This window comes from Carettochelys insculpta, chromosome 4, assembly GCF_033958435.1.
Source record: "Carettochelys insculpta isolate YL-2023 chromosome 4, ASM3395843v1, whole genome shotgun sequence".
In the NCBI taxonomy this organism is placed as follows: domain Eukaryota; kingdom Metazoa; phylum Chordata; order Testudines; family Carettochelyidae; genus Carettochelys; species Carettochelys insculpta.
This window is the reverse complement of record NC_134140.1, coordinates 102,518,024-102,539,054: the sequence shown is the minus strand read 5'-3', so window position 1 is coordinate 102,539,054 and position 21,031 is coordinate 102,518,024. Positions and strand designations below refer to the sequence as shown.

The window sequence follows — 21,031 nt, the reverse complement described above, 5'->3', positions numbered from 1 at the left end:
ATGTTTCCATTATGAGCCAATGACTATGTAAATATAAATTACTGACAGTGAATTTCGAGCAATACTGTAGAAAACAAACTGCTTATGAAGAATATAAAACGCTTGTGGATAAATGCAAGTGTCAGAAAATGCAGTATGCTGAGGAAAAGCTGTTTGTTCAGCTGTATATTTCTGCATAACCAATTTTAGTATATCTTTTGTTCTCAGAGGAAATGTTCAAGACACCAAAAAGACAGGCAGGCCTGGCTAAGTATGTTTTATTAATAGGAGTAGTATTTCCATTTTGTGATTAAAATCAACAATACCCCATAAGAGAAAAAAATATGAAGAATGGGCTTTTATGAAATATACAGCAAAAATATATGAAATGTACTTTATTTTTCTTTTCAGTGTTGAAAACATTAGCTGGAAGAGTGTGACAGGCTCCCGAGCTTTCCTAAGTCTCTCTCCTACGCTCCATGAAAAGTCAATCCCATGTGCTTCAGAAAGCAGGTTTAATGCAAAAATAATCATTTTCTAAAAACTGACTGAAGCTCTCATTAGGTTTATTTCTAAGGTACCGAAAAATAGTCATCTACAACTGGAACAAATTCTTACCGCTTATTTGATTAGTCATTCAATGCAATCAGCCTAATAGGTAGCTGGCAAACTAAGTATTACAGCATTTGTAAGAATATGCTCTAGGACAGGAACTGAAAAGAAAGAACTTTTGTCCTGGATTTCTCACAACACAGCTTTGGGAAAGTCTAGTGCTTGTGCAGGAAGAACGGTCTTAAGTGTAAGGCATAGGTCAGATGGCCAGAAGAAAAAGAAACACTCCATATAAAATCTGATTTGTACTGTGTATGTATAAAACCCCTGTTATTACTGCAAAAAGAAACACTGAAAATGACTCCATTGGCAATATAATATTTTTGCTGTAACCAAAAAGATACAGTCATCCAGGCTGGGATTTTCAGAGGTGTATAAGGGAGTTAGGTAGCCTAATACTACTGAAATTTAATGAGGCTCCTTTGAATCCCAGCCTTAATCCTAATTTCACATTCTGTAACATAACTGTGTTTAAGTGTAGACCTGCTTGTATTATAGGTCGGCGACTATGTACCATGAGTAAAACACATTTCCCTTATATTTACCTATAGACCAATGAGAATTAGCACAGACTGCCAAAAATTTATATAAGTACAACAAGCACAAATTATTAAATGAGTTTCATTCTTGTTCCTTTTCATCTGAGCTTTTTTCCTTAAATGGTTTATCATACTGGTTTTATTTTTTTTTCCTCTAACTAAATTATGGCAAAATGTTCGTGAAATCAAATCTGGGTGAATTAGAAATCTCCCTTTTAAAGTTCAGTACAAGGAGCCTGATCCAGGAAAAATATTTAAATTATGTACTTATTTTTAAGAACATGAATATTCCAACTGATCTCATGTGCTTAAGGCAAAACACATGATGTATTTTTCTGGATTTTGGCCTATGACAGTCTTCATCTATGATGACTATTAAAGCAGACTGTAATTACCCCTCCACGTATTGCTGTAGAAAAAAAATCCACTCAGGAGGTGGTTGGGATGACCAACAACTCTAGTCTTTTTTTTTTCCCCCCTTTTCATTTGGGAACCCTTCCCTTGTCCCTAACTCTGAATGCACAAAATAGGCTTTATCAGGCAGGATTGTTTATTACAAGATAGACAGAACAACCAGGAGTATAAGCTTAAATTATTAAAATAGGGGTTTTACCATTTTGGTTGGAAAAAATTTTTCCAGCTTGTTATGAGGCTTATTTCCTGACAGTCAGCCTACGTTTTCCTTTGTTCAGTTTCATCCCATTATGTCCAGTTACGCAGCCTTCGATTTTATACAGTTCTTAGAAGCAGATTTTCATGTATTGGCCCACATTTATTTTTCAAAAGTGCAAGCAATTATTTACCCCATAATTTAGCCTGCTTTGTCATATACATACCCTACTTGCTGAATTGCAAATGCAAATTAAGATGGGTGGAAAAAGAGAGACCCAGTTAAAACCATTATGAAACCTTGACCCTTGCCCTCAAATGTCCACCACTTTTTTTCAAATGCATTCCACAAACATCATCTGTAGCTAAATGCACATATATTTAGAGCCATTTGAAGCCAAATTCTGTTAGTGTGAACCCATCTGGATCCAATGAAGTGCATATACGCTAAACTCTGTTTTATCTGGTATTCAAATACCCAAACTTCTCAGTTAACCAGCATTCTATCCCATGTGTGAGTGGCTGGTGGTTCCTCTGCTCTCCCACCCCATGCCTGCCTCCCAGAGTGGCTCAACACAAGGCACAGTGCCCCGCCCAGACAGACACGCAGCATGGCTATGCACAAACCACCCAGAGTGGCTCCGCACGCGGTGCCCTGCCCAAAGTGACTTGCAATGCAGGAGCCAGCCAGAGTGGCTCACCAGATGGTGTGGTGCCCCAGTCCAGAGCAGCTCGTGCCCAGGCACAAGCCGGCCAGAGTAGTTCCCCATATAGTGCCCCACCCACAGTGGCTCCCCATGCAGCCATGCGTGAGCTGCCCACAGTGGATCCCCACACGGCATGGCTCCCCACCCAGAGCATACTGGAATATGTGGCAAGTTCCCAGACCTGGGGCTGCTGGATATTCAAGAGTTCACTGTATTATACTAGCTGAGGATCTGGCCTCTTTTTACTTACACAAAATTTGCACACTTACCTCATATGCATTCTTGATGTTCAAAGGCTGACCCAAAGCTGCTACATGTCCCACAATCCCCTTGTTCCATTCCAAGCGAATGCAGTTGTTTGAAGCTTCTTCCAAGGTGGAACCTTCGGCAACATCGAACAGCCTGCTGACAAGAAACTTCTCATTGGAGCTATCCTCACAGACCAGGAAAAGGGAATAACGATCAGCAGCTATAAGCTCGTGGATATGCAGGAAAATTTTGTGGCAAAGGGCTGTAACATCCAAGTGACTGGAAATATCTTTCACTAGTTCTAAGAGTCTTGAGCACTGATCCCCTGCATCAGTCCCAATCCTTGGAGATTGCAGAGGCATCTGTTCCTTTTTTTCAGCACCAGAAAGGAAACTCACGGTCCCGACAGAGTCCTTGACAATGATGGGCCTTAAAGGCCTGTCAAATTCAGAAGCAGAGATTTTTCTTGCTGGTGTCCCAAGGTTGGGGCTCTCAGCTCCGGTAGTCTGATGAGCAGGACAAGAGCAATCTTCACTGTGGTTTTTGGTTCCTTCCTTGCAGACCGGGATGGTATGAACTCTCTCAGCAAACCATGCATTGACCATTTCTCTGTAAAGCAGAAGTGAATGGTAATAAACATTATGTGCTAATCTCCAAGTGATAATTATTTAAGGGGACCAGCCCTTTTACACAGTCTGCTATATATTTGAAAGAGTTTGTCTATCTGTTCAAGAATTCCTCCTAAAATGATAGGAGCTAGGACCATCAAATTCTGTTTACAGCTTCCTCTTATCATATCTTAAAGAAAAATAAAGGTTGGATTGTGCCAGGAAAATAGGGTGTGCCTGGAATGGGATTGCTTCTCACAAAACCATTAAAAAAAAAAACAAAAAAAACCACAACACCACCAATCAAGACAGACTCACTAGGCAGGTAAAAGGGTTTGGCTGGGGCATGCCTTCTCTGGCCTGGACTTCTCCAACCCCCACCGACCCTGCCCAATGGCCTATCTCCAGATGTGGTCATCCCTAACACTTCAGAAAAAGACACCAAAAAAGAAAAGGCAACTCCAAACCAAAACACCCCAAACATATCACACGATCCCTTTCCCTACATACACACTATGCACAACACACTGCATGGGGGAAAGAATCCCTCATTTGTACATGAAACAGTAATGAGACTCACTAACCCTAAATGCTACAAATCTTTACGCAAAACAACATTATTCTTTTTTCCACAGTTTTCTGGGGGCAGGGGAGAACATCCAAGCTTTCATCAACTCATGAGAAAAATTCAACGTGTGAAAATTTTCACTTAAAGGCCATTTTTCAACAAAAAGAATTTTCGATCAAAAAAGCTTGGTCAGCTGTGATTTTGACCAATACATTTAAACATTTGTCATCCAATTTTGGTTGGATAATTAATATTCAAAAGTTGAGCTCCCATCAATCTCAACGGTGCCTGATTAGATCCTAAAGTGTTCAGACTGTTACTCCCTTACATGGTCCCTACTCATGCAACCATTGTTTCCGAAGCTCGAACAGTTAAGTACTCAAAAGTAGACCAAGTTTAGTTTGAACATGCCACCTTAATTTTACCCCTTGAACATATTCATTTTGATACAGTCTTTAACTGTATACCCATATGCCACTTCTTAACTATATAATGAACTTCCACTACATGCTTGTGCCTTGGTCACTCACTAAAGTCAGGGTCTTAGAAACACTATGAATGCGCATTATTCTACTCATTTGATTAGTGTCATTAATGGAGCAATAGAGGTAGGGTATAAAATTTGGGACACATGTACCATACATACTGGTAGTTTAATCAGAGTTTCCCTTCCCCACACCCTCTGTGAATACTGAGCTGTTGGCACATTATCCAGTATCCCTGTTTCTAAAAGAACTGCTTTTGAAATTCAGTAACAATATTATAAGGTCCAGTTTGTACAGAACTTTATCTCATACAGATGGTACAGCAATGACTGCCAATTTGTCAGGGTAGAGTGGAAAAGCTTCCTTGGAAACTGAAAAGCTGACAGAACAAACAAAATTCTGGAAACAGAACTTGCGGTACTAGACTGAGAGACAGCAATGAGAACTTGGGGTAGATAACATGGGAATCCTTAGAACAGAGTTACGGCCCAAAGGACCACTCCTGCAAGGAACCACATATCTAAACTACCAAGTAGCAGGACCAGGCCTTTACTTAGAACCCTTTGAATGATTTTTTCACTTTTATAATGAAAAACATGAAGTACACATGAGAACTTTACCAAACAAGGACCATAATATTATAAAAAGGAGTTGGTTTGAAAATCTTGAAATAAACGTATTTACCTCAGTAAATACTGTGCAGTATGTTCTTTGGGGAGATGTGGCAATCACAGTCTGATGGTAGAGCACATGCATGCTTTTTGCAAGCAATGACCCTCAAATGTGGCGACACTATTTAGATTTATCATTTTAACGTAAGGGACATCAGGAAGGCCACATGGCTGCCCTGTGTCTCTAGGGGATTCCCCAAGGTATGTACACAGTAAGACAGTCACCAGCCCCTCTACTTACAAAAACATGCATCGTATCCGAAATTAAATTATTAAATCGTGTACTCAATGAACATTTATCAAAACTTTCTTGGCTAAAATCAGAAACATAGAATTTTGCAATCACAGCTGATGATCATTTTTCTCAAGTGGAGGCGGCATACTGTCCATGACCAGCTCAAAGAATATAATTTTTGCAAATCACGTAATGTGTGGGCAACCTGGACAGCTGAAAAAAAATCAGTCAAAGTGTCTGGTCTTTTGGTAGCCTTGACAGAGAGGTCAGAGGTCATATCCCAAATTTGGGATTTTGTTCTTTTCTCGGCATACCATAGAAGAAGCATTGCACACCTTCAAAGGTGCAGCTGACTGAGAGCAGAATGAATCCCATTAGCTGGTCAGTGATATGCTACCAGTGAGATGTGCTCGAAAGCAAGAATTCTGTTACAAAAAACGTTCAGAGGTTTCAGAATATGGTTCTGCTCCACATCAGAATGAAAGAGAAAGACCAAGAAACCAACCACTGCTGTTCTGGGGTGGGACTCTTTCACAGAATATTCCATCCCAGACCTAAGAAACCATTTAGATGGAAAAAAAGTTTCCTAGGAAAGTATTCAATCAGCTCTAGTTATGAGTATTTGCATACATTAAATATTAATAACTCTGTGTATACATATTCCATGTTTATCAGAGAGTCTCCACTGCATTGTAAAACACAAAGCTGTAAGGGATTGTTGAACTTGATTGATTAGTCCCTAAAGTCATTTATATCAACTATACCTCAAAACAATAAATATTATCACTATTATGTGGTGAGCTATAACCTGAAAAAGAAGTATATTTGTCTTGCCTTGCAAAGGTTTCAGCAACGATGTATAACTTGATATCCTGACTGGGACTACGAAGTACATGGATGCAGTATTAAAAACTGATTCACTGAGTAAGGATAGACTTAAAATGTGGTGGGTCTATGAGTGAATACCTGTCTAGTAAAAGGAGCAATGTGACTGCAGATTACACATTTTAAAAATTAGGAAGTAACATCTGAGCTTATTTAATACAGATTCCTAATAATCTGTCTTTATTACAGTATCACAGTTCCTCTTCAAAGCAATCTAGTCCAATCCAAGTGGTTTATGAAATAACATTTTTCATATGAAAAACTATGTCAAGGGGAGGAATGATCAATACCTTATCATAAAACTGATTTTAACAAGTACTTCTTTAAAGCACTTAATATGCTGCGCTCCCACAGATAATGTTAAGATGTAGGAGGGGAGAATCTGTACCCTAGAAATACATGAAATCATATTTTGCAAGAGGCATGTCAGCAAACTCATCCTGCAAGCTGTTTGGATAAGAGACAAAATAAGATGCCAACATCTAATCGTTCTCCTTACTGAAGGAGGAAAAGGGAAATTTTTCAGAAGGAAAAAAAGAAGGAAATGGTCACAAACATACCCTGAGGAACTAAACAGGTGATTATTAAATAAATAGTTGTATAAGATGACTGTGAGTGCCCCGGATTAAAATCATTGTTCCCAACTCTTGCAATTTGAGCACGAGACTTGCGATATTCAGTATTTTTCTTTAAGCCTTAGCTCCACTCCTGGAGATAGCAATCACCTAAAAACCTCAGCTTTCATTAAACAAAAATAATGTCTAGCCTTCCTAGTTGTAAAGAAAAGTCAGAATATGTGATCTGAGTGCACTGTAAATGTATGGGTGGAAGAACTAAAATTCTGTTTTGGCTGAAATGTAGAACAGAGTCATTGTAATACATTTTAAAAATCAGAGGATTGACTTGACTTGTTTTCACTTTTACAGCACCATTTTCCATTTAGCCGTGCATGACAAAACAATTTTCTCAGCATATGATAAGCCATAAAAGTAATGTCTAACAGTATCAGACACCTAGACTATGTCTACACAGCAGAGCTATTTCAGGATATGAAGGTATATGTGTCTTTGGCATGTGCCCGTTATTTCAAAATGTTTTTCCAAAATAACAGGCACTCTGTTTTGGAATTAGGAAGAAGGCTTCTTTTGAAATCAAATCCCGTTTTCGAAAGAACCCCATCTACACTACTGTTTTTCTTTCTAAAGACTCTCTTTCGAAATTGCTATTATACAAATGAAGCGCAAGACATGTAAATCAGCACTTATGTCACATTTCTGATTTGCCTCATTTGCATTCCACTTTCAAAAGGGGACTGTATTATAGATGCAGCCTTTGATAGGTTTTTTTTTTTTGGAGGAGGAGGAGGAGAGGCTGAGGGTTATTACTTTTGAAAATAGGGAATAAAATGTTTTTGGGAATATTATATACTCCTGAGTACGTATGTTCATTTGTAGAGAACTACATTTATTATTTGTACTACAGCAGCCCTAGATGTCTCATCTGAAATCAGGGCCTCACTATGTTAGGTGCTGTACAATAATGAGAAACAGTCCCTGTGCCAAAGAGCTTCCAAGTTAAATAGACAAGGACAGAAAGTGGGTGGAAGGGGAAACAGAGGAGAATTGACTGGTCCTGGACCACACAGCAAGCCAGGGGAGATCTAGGAGTAAAAATGAGCACTCCTGGTCAAGTATTCCATCCCACAAACTATACTGTTCCCCACTAATAGCTCTCATCCACAGAACTCACTGTGTGGCCTTACAAGAGTGGCTTCATCACCATATATTCCATTTTACCCATCTGTAAAACAGATATTCTACTTATCTATCCCCTTGAAAATGATGATATTTAATGAATTAAGAAGAAATCAAAATTGCCTTCCTCACATGAGCAATAGAAGTGATACCAGCTGTGTCATTAGGGGTTACACTATGATCACCTTAACATCTGTAAAGCACTTTGTGACTCTCAGAAGAAAGGCAATCAAGCTTGGACTCACTGGGGTATACAATATCAATATAAATTGCTTTAATTTTTAGCGTCTGGTCCTAATGCTATTGAAGACAGTTTTTCCAAGTTAGGCCTAATAATTAGTCTTTATCAAATTGCTTTTTTCAGAATGACTAGTAGACATCAACAAATGTTCTTTCAATTTTTTTAATGAAATTAGATAAGGAAGTCATTTCAAAGATCGTCATCAAATTCAAATTTACTTGATTTTTAACAAAAAAAATTAAGGTAGTTTCTGGTACTAAACCTGCCCCTGAGTGCTCTTGCCAAGCGTTGAGGTTTTCACATATTCATATGTAACCCTTCTGTTAACGCCAGATGCCTGCCAGAAGGGCCGGGTTCAACTCTTGTGGGGTTTTCCTATCAAGGATACAACCAACCGGCTCAAGCCCCCACCCAGTGGCCTGGGACAATTTCACCCCCGTGCTGGGTGCCTGTAAGGCGGTTCTCCCCTCCTCCCTCGCAAGCACAGAGTCTGAGATAGAAATGGCTTGTTTAATGACCGTAACCTACCCCAAGGTTACAGCGACAGATGCAGTATATCTCAGCATAGAAGAGACAAAACCCCTTTTACCCAGATACCATCCCCATATGCAGGAGAACCCAGTCTCTTGCTGGGGCTCTTGGCCCTTTTCCACTTACAGGGTGTACCCTCTGCGGTGCAGTCCCAAACTCAAAGCCCACAGTATCTCCAGGGCAATACTAGCTGTCCACTTGTCTGTAGCCTCCCCTTGCTGTCACCGGCCACCCGCCGTCGTCTACCGCCGCCCCTACCGGCCGCCCGCCGTCGTCTACCGCCGCCCCTACCGGCCGCCCGCCGGTCGCCGTCGTCTACCGCCACCGCCGCCGCTCCTACCGGCCGCCCGCTGGTCCTGCTGTTGTCCGCCGGTCCTAACCCCACTGCTTGGGACTGCCCTAAGGCAGAACCCAGTGATTTCAGCTGTGTGGCCTCAGCTGCCACTCTGTGATTTCAGCTCTTGGTATGTCTAGTGTGGGGTTTTACAAACACCCTAGTATCCAGCTCTGTCTTTTAACAGGTGGGGAGGGTTAGTCAAGCCAGGCTTATAGCTATATGGCCAAGGCATAGGCAGGGCCAAGGCACTCAGCAAGCTGGCTCAACCAGTACCCCTCCCCTGTCTCTCACAATGCTTTAAACCAGGGAGCCCTGTGTAATCAATGTCTTACAGAGCTAAGGCTCATTCCTCCCAGCCTTCAGCAGCACTGCATTCCTTCTGCCACATTCCCTACACATACGTTTTAAAAATTTTTTCCTTTCCTCTGCTTTGTTAAAGACGTAACCAACAGGAGAAATTGTACGACAAGATAGAAATAATTTAAACAGCAATAATGAAGTGCTATCAAATGCGCATCACTGGGGGAGACATAGAAAACTGTTTTGCCTTATTCCCTTTAAATGCAACTTGTAACACCAAACAATTTTTTTTGTAAAAGATAGAAGAGTGATTTTAAAGATAACAGTTACCATAAGGACATACTCAGCAAAGTTCCTATGCACATGTATAGTTTTATACGAGTGACTACTGAATAAAACAACACATGGTCTTAAATTAAACATATGTTTTGCCAAATATAAATGCAAATTAAGAACTCCTGCTCCTGATTCAGATACTATGTTCATGCATGAGCCGAAATTAAATGATTTTTCAGTGTTGTACAATAATTTAAAATCTTGCCTGATTCTGGTGTTCTTTTTAAATAGGCCATATAGTTTGAATACCCAAAAAGTGCACATCCTCACAGTAATTTGTTTTTCTTGACTATTCACAAATCACCTTTTACTATGCATACGTAATCTCAACATTTTTTCAAATACAGCTGAAGACGTAGAAGGGACTTTCCATTCACTATACAAAAAAAGGCATAGCAAAACTACAATGATATAAAGATACATGGCCCAAAGATCAAGGGTTTATATAAGAAAATTGTATCTTAACTTTCCTGATACTATATTTGTTTCTTGTCCCAGCCTCAAAATAACAAAGGCACCCATCCACTTTCCTGTGAGGGCAACAGGAAGTGTTTAAGCCCAGAAGGTAAAATTCGCCCCTAGGTACTACTACAGGCCCACTTAAATTCCCCAAATAGGACTTAATTCGGGTTTAATTGGTGCAGTGGGTTTGTTCTGGCCCTCTGTACGGGGGTGCACTCACCCACAGAACATAAGTAAATGGGTTTGTTTTTTTTTTAAACTAAGCAAAATATGTATTGTGACTGGTGACAGGTCTAATGTGAAATGAAAACTACTGAATTACTCAAGGGCCATCTGAACACAGGCTTTTTCTAAATGGAGTCTGGCACCTAATGCTGCCTTTTGAGCAATTTAAATAAATCATAAGTTATTCCATATATGTTTCTTGGATACTAAAGAAGGAGAGTTATGCTGTGTGACTTTGGTAATTATATTTGTCTCTGAGAAAGCAACACACATTCTCTTCAATGCTGAAAATGAAAACAGACTGTACAGTATTAGTCTGACTCAAGAAACATATTGTGTAAGTTTGGGCTGCATGGTTTAGAATGCTTGACCTGGATCCTACATTCTCTGTGCTAGTCACCTTTAGACAAACATTCAAAAACATGCAAATACACTATGAAAATCTGAACATGTTTTCTTTGGCCTGAACACATTCTGGGTAGTGGTCAAAATCTCATCCTTTTTCAGAGGGCCAATACAATGTCTCTGCACCACTTAAATCCCATTAAAGCCTCAAAAATCATGCTTCAGTGTGATTTAAGTACTATATAGCCTTGTGACAGCCTGCTGCACAGGGAGTGAACTTAATTCAAAATCAGTAGCTGAAATCTGAGAGGATTCTTCAGTAGAAAACAGTAGCCAAATTTTATGTGAATTCCTACAGTTGAGAAATACTAGCCCAATGGCAAAGATTACAACTCTTCAGCACATTTTCCCACCTCCTTCAGATGAAATTTAAACTTCCCTCCCAACACTATTTTTGGTATCCTCTCACCCTGATGCACACAAAGCTCCCAGCAGTCAAAGCACTCTAGAATCATGCTCCTTCCATTTTGTACAAAGGCAGGGGAGGCCATGGACCCTGCTTTTTCCTGAATTAATAGAAAGCTTTGCTTCTGCTTTTTGAACATTTCTTGCAAATAAATAGACACAAGTGTAAATAACTTGCTTATATGGTGTAACTTGACTCTTACAAGTAACTTTCTACACATGCCTAAACATTTGTTGGACTGGAGCCTTAAAATTTTACAATGGTCTTCATGCGCATTGTATAAATATATTTGGGGAGCAAAGGTTCCTGAGAAGAGTTTAAGCATGTATGGGCTACTTAGTGGATTTTAAGTGTATGGGGGGAAAAAAAACCAAGAAAACACATCATGTCTTTTTATAGAAAGCACGTTTACATGAACGACTTTCTCAGGCAAAAATCCTCAAATACATAAAACATGAACAAAGTGTGAAAATGGGACAAATTACCATGGCCTGAATAGTGTAACGTGACTAATGACAATAAGGTTACACCAAGGATTGATTTGACTCATTCCTTTTAAAATGTTTTATATTTTCAGTATATTATTTTTTCAGATGGGATTACCAAAGTATTTTCAAATTTGGTAGTTCAAAATTAACTCTCCAAAACACACATTCAAAATGCGTTTGACAGTCTGAGCTGAGCTGTACACTTATAAAAATGCATAGACTTTGCCTTCTATAGAAACAACTAAGCACAGACCTATATTACTACACAAAACTATGAGATGACACAGAAAATCTGTAACTAAAATAAACTTACAAAACTAACACACCCAATAAATGACTCAGGATTAAAGATATTTTCCAGCGTCTCCCAGAACAGAGAGACAGAAGACCTCTGAACAGAGAAGCCATCCCAAATGGAATACTTGGAACTGTCATTAAGGCCATGTCTACACTAGCCAAAAACTTTGAAATGTCCATGCAAATGGCTATTTCGAAGTTTACTAATGAAGTGCGGAAACACATATTCAGCGCCTCATTAGCATGCAGGCGGCCGCGGCACTTCGAAATTGATGCAGTTCGCCGCTGCGCGGCTCACCCAGACGGGGGTCCTTTTCGAAAGGACCCTGGCTACTTTGAAGTCCCCTTATTCCTATCTGCTCATAGGAATAAGAGGACTTCCAAGTAGCCAGGGTCCTTTCGAAAAGGAGCCCCGTCTGGACAAGCCGCATCAATTTCGAAGTGCCGCGGCCGCCCGCATGTTAATAAGGCACTGAATATGTATTTCAGTGCTTCATTAGTAAGCTTCGAAATGGCTATTTGCATGGCCATTTCGAAGTTTTTGGCTAGTGTACATGCAGCCTAAGAGAAACAAGCTGTGTTTGTTCTTTCTTGTATCAGCAACAAAACAAAAAAGCAGTCACATAGCACTTTCAAGACTAACAAAATTTATTTGGTGATGAGCTGAAGAAGTGGGTCTGCCCCACAAAAGCTCACAACTTATTAAATTGTTTTATTAGTCTTTGAAGTGTTATCTGACTTTTTTGTGGATTTTTTTTTTGTTTGTTTTTTTGGGTTTGTGTGTTTGTTAGGATACAGATTAACATAGTTACCTCTCTGTCAGTATGTATCACTGAGCTAGTCAAGCTTTGTTATCTAGGAATTCTAAGCAGGTTGTCCTTTCCTCTGGAAATCTGCAAAAAGCAATAAAATACCACACTATTAAGGAAATGTATTGTTCCTAAAACAACTTCCTCTTAATTAATTTGTAAAATGACTTCCAGCCATGCCTAATAACCCACAATAGTTGTAGCAAAGACCCTTATTTTTCACTAGGACAAATGCAAAGCTTGGTTTAACAACTTTTCATCTATCATACCATACATTTAGCAAGTCAGGGGGAAAAAAACGTATGGAACAATGAAGTTGCTTACAGCTGGAGCACACTTTTCCTTGAGCTGAGTGAATCAGCAATAAACAATGAATTTGCCTGTAAGCGCAATAGGGACTAAGAGAAAGTCCCTTTTTCAGAGGAACAATAAAGGAAACCAGAAATACTGATCTATGGAGGTCTTCAGCAAGGGTGCTGTCTAAGGGACAAAAGAGGTATGACGAAGCACCCAAATAATAGTGCCACATAACACACACAGTATACCACCGTTAACCTGATGCTGATGATAACAAATAGGGAGGAAATTATTGAGAATTTGAAAGTGGAAGGATGCTTGTGTGAAAGTGATCATGAAATCATAGAGTTCACAATTCCAAGGAAGGGTAGAAGGGAAAACAGTACAACAGAGATAATGGATTTCGGGAAGGCAGATTTTGGTAAACTCAGACAGCTGGTAGGTAAGGTCCCATGGGAAGTTAAACTGAGGGGAAAAACAGCTGAGGAGAGTTGGCAGTTTTTCAAAGGGACATTATTAAGGGCCCAAAAGCAAGCTATCCCGCCGCGTAGGAAAGATAGAAAACATGGCAAAAGACTGCGTTGGCTTAACCAGGAGATCTTGCATGATCTCAAACTAAAAAAGGAATCGTATAAGAAATGAAAACTAGGACAAATTACAAAGGATGAATATAGGCAAACACCACGAGCATGCAGGAGCAAGATTAGAAAGGCTAAGGCACAAAATGAGCTCAAGCTAGCTACAAGCATAAAGGAAAACAAGAAGGCTTTTTACAAATATATTGGTAACAAGAGGAAGACCAAGGAGAGGGTAGGGCCATTGGTCAGTGACGAGGGAGAAACAGTAACACGGAATTTGGAAATGGCAGAGATGTTTAATGATTTCTTTGTTTTGGTCTTCACTGAGAAATCTGAAGGAATGCCTGACAGAGAATTCTAGTGAAAAAGGGATAGGTTTAGAAGTTGAAATACGAAAAGAACAAATTAAAATTTACTTAGAAAAATTAGATGTCTGCAAATCACCAGGGCCTGATGAAATGCATCCTAAAATCCTCAAGGAGCTGACAGAAGAGGTATCTGAGCCTTTAGCAATCATTTTTGGAAAATCATGGGAGACGGGAGAGATTCCAGAAGACTGGAAAAGGGCAAATATAGTACCCATTTATAAAAAGGGGAACAAGAATAACCGGGGAAACTACAGGCCAGTCAGCTTAACTTCTGTGCCAGGAAAGATAATGGAGCAGGTCATTAAAGAAATCATCTGCAAGCAATTGGAAGGTGGTAAGGTGATAGGGAACAGCCAGCATGGTTTTGTTAAAAACAGATCATGTCAAACCAATCTAATAGCTTTCTTTGATAGAATAACGAGCCTTGTGGATAAGGGAGAAGCGGTGGATGTGATATACCTAAACTTCAGTAAAGCATTTGACACGGTCTCATATAATATACTTACCAATAAACTACTCAAATACAACTTAGATGGGGCTACTATAAGGTGGGTGAACAACTGGCTGGATAACCATACCCAGAGAGTAGTTATTAATGGTTTTCAATCCTGCTGGAAAAGTATAACTAGTGGGGTTCGGCAGGGGTCTGTTTTAGGACCGGTTCTGTTCAATATCTTCATTAACGATTTAGATATTGACATACAAAGTACACTTATTAAGTTTGCAGATGATACCAAGCTGGGAGGGGTTGCAACTTCTTTGGAGGATAGGGTCGTAATTCAAAAGGATCTGGATAAACTGGAGAAATGGGCTGAGGTAAACAGGATGAAGTTTAATAAGGACAAATGCAAAGTGCTCCACTTAGGAAGGAACAATCAATGTCACACATACAGAATGGGAAAGCACTGCCTAGGAATGAGTACAGCAGAAAGGAATCTAGGGGTTATAGTGGACCACAAGCTAAATATGAGTCAACAGTGTGATGCTGTTGCAAAAAAAGCAAACATGATTCTAGGATGCATTAACAGGTATGTTGTGAACAAAACACGAGGAGTCATTCTCCAGCTCTACTCTGCACTGGTTAGGCCTCAGCTGGAGTATTGTGTCTAGTTCTGGGCACCGCAGTTCAGGAAGGATGTGGAGAAACTGGAGAGGGTCCAGAGGAGAGCAACGAGAATGATCAAAGGTCTAGAGAACATGACCTATGAAGAAAGGCTGAAAGAATTGGGCTTGTTCAGTTTGGAAAAGAGAAGATTGAGGGGGGACATGATAGCAGTTTTCAGGTATCTAAAAGGGTGTCATAAGGCATGAGGAGGGAACTTGTTCTTCCTTGCCTCTGAGGATAGAACAAGAGGCAACGGACAAATTGCAGCAGGGGAGGTTCAGGTTGGACATTAGGAAAAAGTTCCTAACTGTCAGGGTGATCAAACACTGGAACGAATTGCCAAGGGAAGTGGTAGAATCTCCATCACTTGGAGATATTTAAGAAGGGGTTAGATAGATGGCTTTCAGGGATGGTCTAGAAAGTGCTTGGTCCTGCCATGAGGGCAGGGGGCTGGACTCGATGGCCTCTCGAGGTCCCTTCCAGTCCTACTCTTCTATGATTCTATAAACTAATTTCTAACCAAAACAGACGTTGTTGGGAACAGGAAATGCAAGGTTAGTCTAACATAGCATTAAAATTTGTATACCATTCAATGCACTTAATAAAATCTGAAGAATGATTTTGACCATCAGTTATGAAAAGTATGGGAAAAAATCAGAAGATACAGTCTAAAATAAAGGCCATACACTATACTAGAATGAAAATAATTAACTGAATTCAAAATCTCTCCCCTCCATTTTCTGAAAAGCCACTTTTACAAATAAAATTCTAAACATCAAAGATTAATTTTAGTACAGGAATTCTTAGAAAAAGAAATACAGGTTGAACCTCTCTCATGTGGCACCCTCAGAACTGGACCCATGAATGATGAGAGAATTTGCTGGTCCACAGGCGGTCAATATTATCTAGCACATTAGCAATACTTTCACTGCTGACTGGGTTCTTAGAGGACAGTTGAGACAAATTACAGCTAAACAGCAGCACAGAACACAGAGCCAGGACTGGTGACTGTAAACAAACTTTATAAAACCAGGGGAAAATTGGACACACCCATGGCGAGTGGTTGTCTGTCTAATTAAAATCAGGATGGATTATGGATGTTGCTGGACAAGAGTGCCAGACAGAGGTTCACCCTGTAGTTTAAATCTAGTAAAACACCTGTGGGTCCTGAGACTGTAAACCATTATCAAGGGAGTAATCCTTACTTCCATGTAGCCAATGGGAATGATTATGCAGGTAAAAACTTCCCATTTAATGTCTGTAGGATCAGGCCCAGGTGGCACACTTTCATATCAGAACATAACATATTGCATCACAGAATTCATCATCCACCCAATTAGTATAAACTGTGGAAAAGTAGTAATATGGCCTACAAGGTGCATGTCCTGAAGAACACTGAGCAACCTACATGAGATGGCTCAGCACCTTGCAGAATTAGATCCATAGCTTGCTGCCTTAACTGATATAAGGTTTAAACTGTTGCTATACATTAAAATTTTATAAAAAGGATAACAATGCTATCCAAATTAGTGCACAGGTGGTCTAGTCCTGTAGTCCGTACTGTAATTGGCCCAAAATACTGGTCAGCAAAGCTTCAATAGATATGTAAATTAAAAATAATTATAAATTAACTGAAATACACATTTTTGAAGTGTTGCTTTCTAGGAAATGTGTTCTCCCTGTAAACTATGTGCAGAAAGCCATTAAGGTAATGTGATTATAAAAAATAGAAAAATATCCCCAACAATTTAGAGACTGTGTGTGATATGGTGGCTCTTATTTATAAAACACATGGGATAAAACCATCTAATCTTGTCTTTCTTTTCTGTTTGTTTACTCATGTGAGTATTCCTATGGAAGTCAGTGGGATTATTTTATGAGTGAGGGATTATACAAATTAATCCATGAAGAAAGAGAGGTGCATGTTGTATAACTGATTTTAACTTTGTAAAACATCTTTGCTCAGTTAGATCCTGATCCAAAACCCACTGAAATCAATGGAAAGAATTATGCTGATTGGGTTTTAAATCACACTTTCAATATTATTTTGTTCCTTTCAAGAAAGAATAGAGCTCAGTTCTCCGTACTCATATTTTGAAATGTAACAAATGTTCTAATGCCTCAAAATAAAATTAAACACACACACACACACACACACTATAAATTCTGACTCAAACATGATGTACCAGTCTCATGTTACCAGAATAATTCAAGGTCCATATTATATATTACTGATGAAACAAACTAAAAAGGTGCAGCACTAAGTTACATTTTAAAAGAACAGGCTAAAAATTCTCTCAGAGAAATCCTATTTACCATACAGAAAAAGTACAGCATTAAGCAATCAAAACAGTAGAGTAAAACACTGATTCTGCGAACACTTACTCAGAAAAATAAACTGCAATCACCCTGTATCAAGGTAATTATTACTTTTGCAAAATTATGCAATTCAAAAAAAAAAAACCCACAACAAAAACATAAAATGGTGTTCCAAGTCTTCTGTCAAACTGTGTTCCAAAATAAATCCACCTTATAGAAAGTTATACATTTTACCAACTATACAGATTGCTTCAAATTCTTCAGGCTTCTGAAGCATATTTTGACAGTATACAAGGAGAACAAGACAGGCCATCAAATAGCAGAAATTCTGCTGTTTCAACTACAAATCAGCACATAAAATGTGGACTCCCTCCCATATTTGTACAGACCCCTACTTATAAGGTAAATTCAAAAATTAAAACAAAAAAGCCACAAACACTTAAGTCAGACTGGCAGACAGTTCTGAAAATAATGTGGCATCTCCATTATTATTAAAAAAAATAGACAAATATATGAAGCTTACAGTTTTCTGTAGAAAACGTCTCAAAACATAAGGGTATTTATTAAGTCACAGGAATTAGTCACAGGAATGGATTAATTTGTATTTTGTTAACCACTGCCTTTTTTTTACAAATGTTTCTGAGTGCCAAAAAAAGAGAGACCAGTCAACTACTCCATGGGGAAAACAAATCGACAGAATCAGCACTATTATTAATTAGCATTTGTATTTGTTTGGTGCTAGTTCCAGTTTACTAAGATGTGTGGCGCACTGACCTGACAAAATGCTACTTCTCAAACCTAGTTAAAATGCTACTACCCTATTTTTAATAGATAAGCAAACTATCCCTCGCTCATATACCGCACGCCCGTGTTTCGTAGAAATACAAAGGTTAACCACAGATGTCAAGTCCCCCCATTCAGCTTCCTTTCCCCGGGTTTTTAAACAGCCCATTCTGCCTGCTGGCTTCCAGAGAGATGGCTCTGAGAGCCCCACAGAAAAGCAGCAGGAGGGGAGGGGAAAGGACCTCACGCAGATGGCCCCAGGGAAGCAGGTGACTGACCCCTGCAGGGCAATAAGTGATGGGGAGCGCTCTCCTTACCGCCCCACGCCCAGCAGAGAGGGGCAGCGGCCAGACTGCTTCCGACCCGTCGGGAGGGGAGCGGAGCGGAGTAGATGGTACAAGCGGCCCAGGAGCAGGCGGGAAGCCGCAGAGGTTGTGCCCCACGCTCCCAGCAGCTGCCCCGCGCTCGGCTGTACCCGGGCAGCTGCGGCCCGCTGCATCCCCGCCGCTTTGTTCATAGGACAATATCCCCCGTGGAAACCCGATGCCACCTCTAAAAACAGCCGCCGGCAGCGGCGCGGGGCGGAGGAGCGGCGCGAAGGTACCTCGTCTTGTCTCCGAACGGCAGCATGACGGGCCGGGGGGACTCGCACTCCGCTCGGACCAGCGCCCCCGGGCGCGCACCCGCCCAGCTCAAAGCCTCCCCTCCAAGCCGCCCGCCGGAGTTCCCGGGAAAACTTCCCCGCGCCGGCGCCAGGCCCGGCCCCGGCGGCTCCTTGCGCAGTGCGGCGCGGCGCTGCCCCCTGGCGGGGAAGAGCCCAGCCGCAGGCCGGGTCCCCAGCTCCCTGCGAGCCCCGCTGGGATTGCCCATGTGGGCGCCGCGCCCCGCCGCGCCCCGCCCCAAACACCCCCAGCCGCTGCAGGGGCCCCCAGCCTGGGGTCATCTGCGGTCACTCACCTCCTCCTCCCCCCTCAGCCTTCGCTCCCCAGCCCGCGCCCCCAGCCCAGCTCCCCAGCCTGGAGAGACCCCGCAGCTGCGCCGCGCCCCGACGGCTCACCCAGAGCCTGCGGAGTCCGCCCGCCCGCCGCGCAGACATCCGGTCCCGGCCGAGCAGCACGTTGTGTGGGAATTAACGAGTGACACCCCCCCCCCACCTCCACCCCGCGGGCCGAGCTCCCTCCCGGTGCGCAGTGGCGGGGGAGGGTGTCCCGCAGCGAGCGAGGTAGTTGGCCGCTGTCCGGAGTCAGGCCAGGCCGGGGCTCTCAGCGCGGGACGGCCGCCCGAGCGCAGCGCGCCCCGTTCCCATTGCCCCCGGGAACCACCCGGCAAAGGCTGTGCATGGTGGTGTGGGAGCTGCAGCTGGGCCCCCGCGGCGCCGCTGGGGGGGGGGGCAGGGCGGCCGCAGGGCGGCGGGGTGTCGCTTTCGGTTTTGCTGCTATCCGCAGGGGAGCGCGGCCGGGGCCGGGGTGGAGCTCCCGGGCACTGCGGGGGACCCTGTGCGGGGCCGGCGGCTCCTCGCCCCGCGCCGCCCTACCTGGTGGCTTTCCGAACAAAGTAGGCGCGGGTGAAGTCCGGGTGATCGTCCAGCCAGGCTTCCACCGCCTCCTGCCGCGGCGGGGGCAGGCAGCGGTGCTTCATGCTCCCGGCCGCCTCCGAGCCGCGCCGCCGGTCGCTTTCGCCCCCTCCCCTCCGGCCGCGGCTCTGAGCCGCCGCAGGAGCGCTGGGGAGACCCTACTCCGCCTCCGCGCGGAGCTTGGACCCTGGCACGCAGCCAGCGCCCCACCCCGCCCGCCGCCTCGCTCCTGCTCCCGCTCCCAGGTGTTGGCCTAGCCCGGCCCTCCTGGCTCGCAGCGCCAGCCCCCTGGCGGCTCCTCTCCCGTCGTCGTGCAGGGGAGGGGAGCCCGCTGCGTGCCCTGCTTCAAACGGGGGAATGGCGGGAAGGTCCTTGCTCCACGCAGGGGGAAGCACCCAGGGGCGAGCCTACTCGGGGCACAGCGTCCACCCCAGCTGCAGCCCGGGAGAGCCCTTGATTAAGTGACCGGCGGGGGAAATGAGCCATTTGTTTGGGGGCCAGGCGGAAGGCGAAGCAGATGCCCCAGCAGGCCCTAGAAAGAGAGAAAACTAAGTTGCAAAACAGAAGCGTGCTTCCTGAGTGCCTTTTCAGGGCCTTAGGCTTTTCATGGCATTCGTTTTTATAGAGCAGTTATGTTTCATCCCTTGTGTGAATTAGCCACGGTTGGAAGACAGGATACTGGACTAGCTGGACGTTTGGTCTCCCCTCTGTATGGCTGTTCTTATGTTTAAAAGGTGGCAGATTGAAACCCTTTTCCAGCATCTCTTACCAGAAGGCAGCTCTACACACCCATTTCCCATCTTGTGTGTTGATGGTTAGGTTCCTTAATCCTTTTGGGTACCAGAACATCAGTAGCCTGGTTTTCATAGGTGTCTGGCATTCAATTTTTCATATTTTCTCTAAAGTTTGAAAACTGAAGGCTAAATGCCTGACCCCAATAAGAATCACAGCTCTCCTACTTCAACTTCTCTTTCTAGAGAGCCATCATAATATTAAAGGCTGGATGTTTCAACAAGGAAAAATGTGAGGTTTCAGAGCTTTAAATTTGAGACAAAGATGAATGAGAAGCATCAAATACTGTAGAGCAGCAGAATGTTAAGTGTAATAATTAACAGGCCTCGCTGTTTGTTCCCAGCTTTAGCATTTCTTATGGCTGCATCTCACATGCAGAGGCAAGTTTTATGGAAATGGAAAAACAGGAGTTTAAAATGAGTGGTCTATTTTCTAATCAAATGGGATTGAGAGGTATTCAAGCAGGGTGAAAGTCACC

General features: G+C 42.4%; 1 protein-coding gene across 6 annotated transcripts in view; it reads right to left on the bottom strand.

Moving 5' to 3' along the window:
* The window catches only part of PDE5A (phosphodiesterase 5A), a 95,789-nt gene extending 75,874 nt beyond the window's left edge, over positions 1-19,915 (bottom strand). For 3 of the 6 annotated variants that reach the window (XM_074993384.1, XM_074993386.1, XM_074993385.1), the window contains exons 1-2: positions 19,723-19,915; positions 2,716-3,304 (exon numbers count right to left, since the gene is read on the bottom strand). In XM_074993384.1, coding sequence (XP_074849485.1) covers positions 2,716-3,304; positions 19,723-19,826 — 693 coding nt within the window. In that variant the 5' untranslated portion in view covers positions 19,827-19,915. Of the gene's footprint in view, positions 1-2,715; positions 3,305-12,741; positions 12,797-18,792; positions 19,024-19,245; positions 19,379-19,722 lie in introns of those variants that run through there. The other 3 variants (XM_074993388.1, XM_074993387.1, XM_074993390.1) reach the window with 3 other exon arrangements.
* Positions 19,916-21,031: the final 1,116 nt, after the last annotated feature.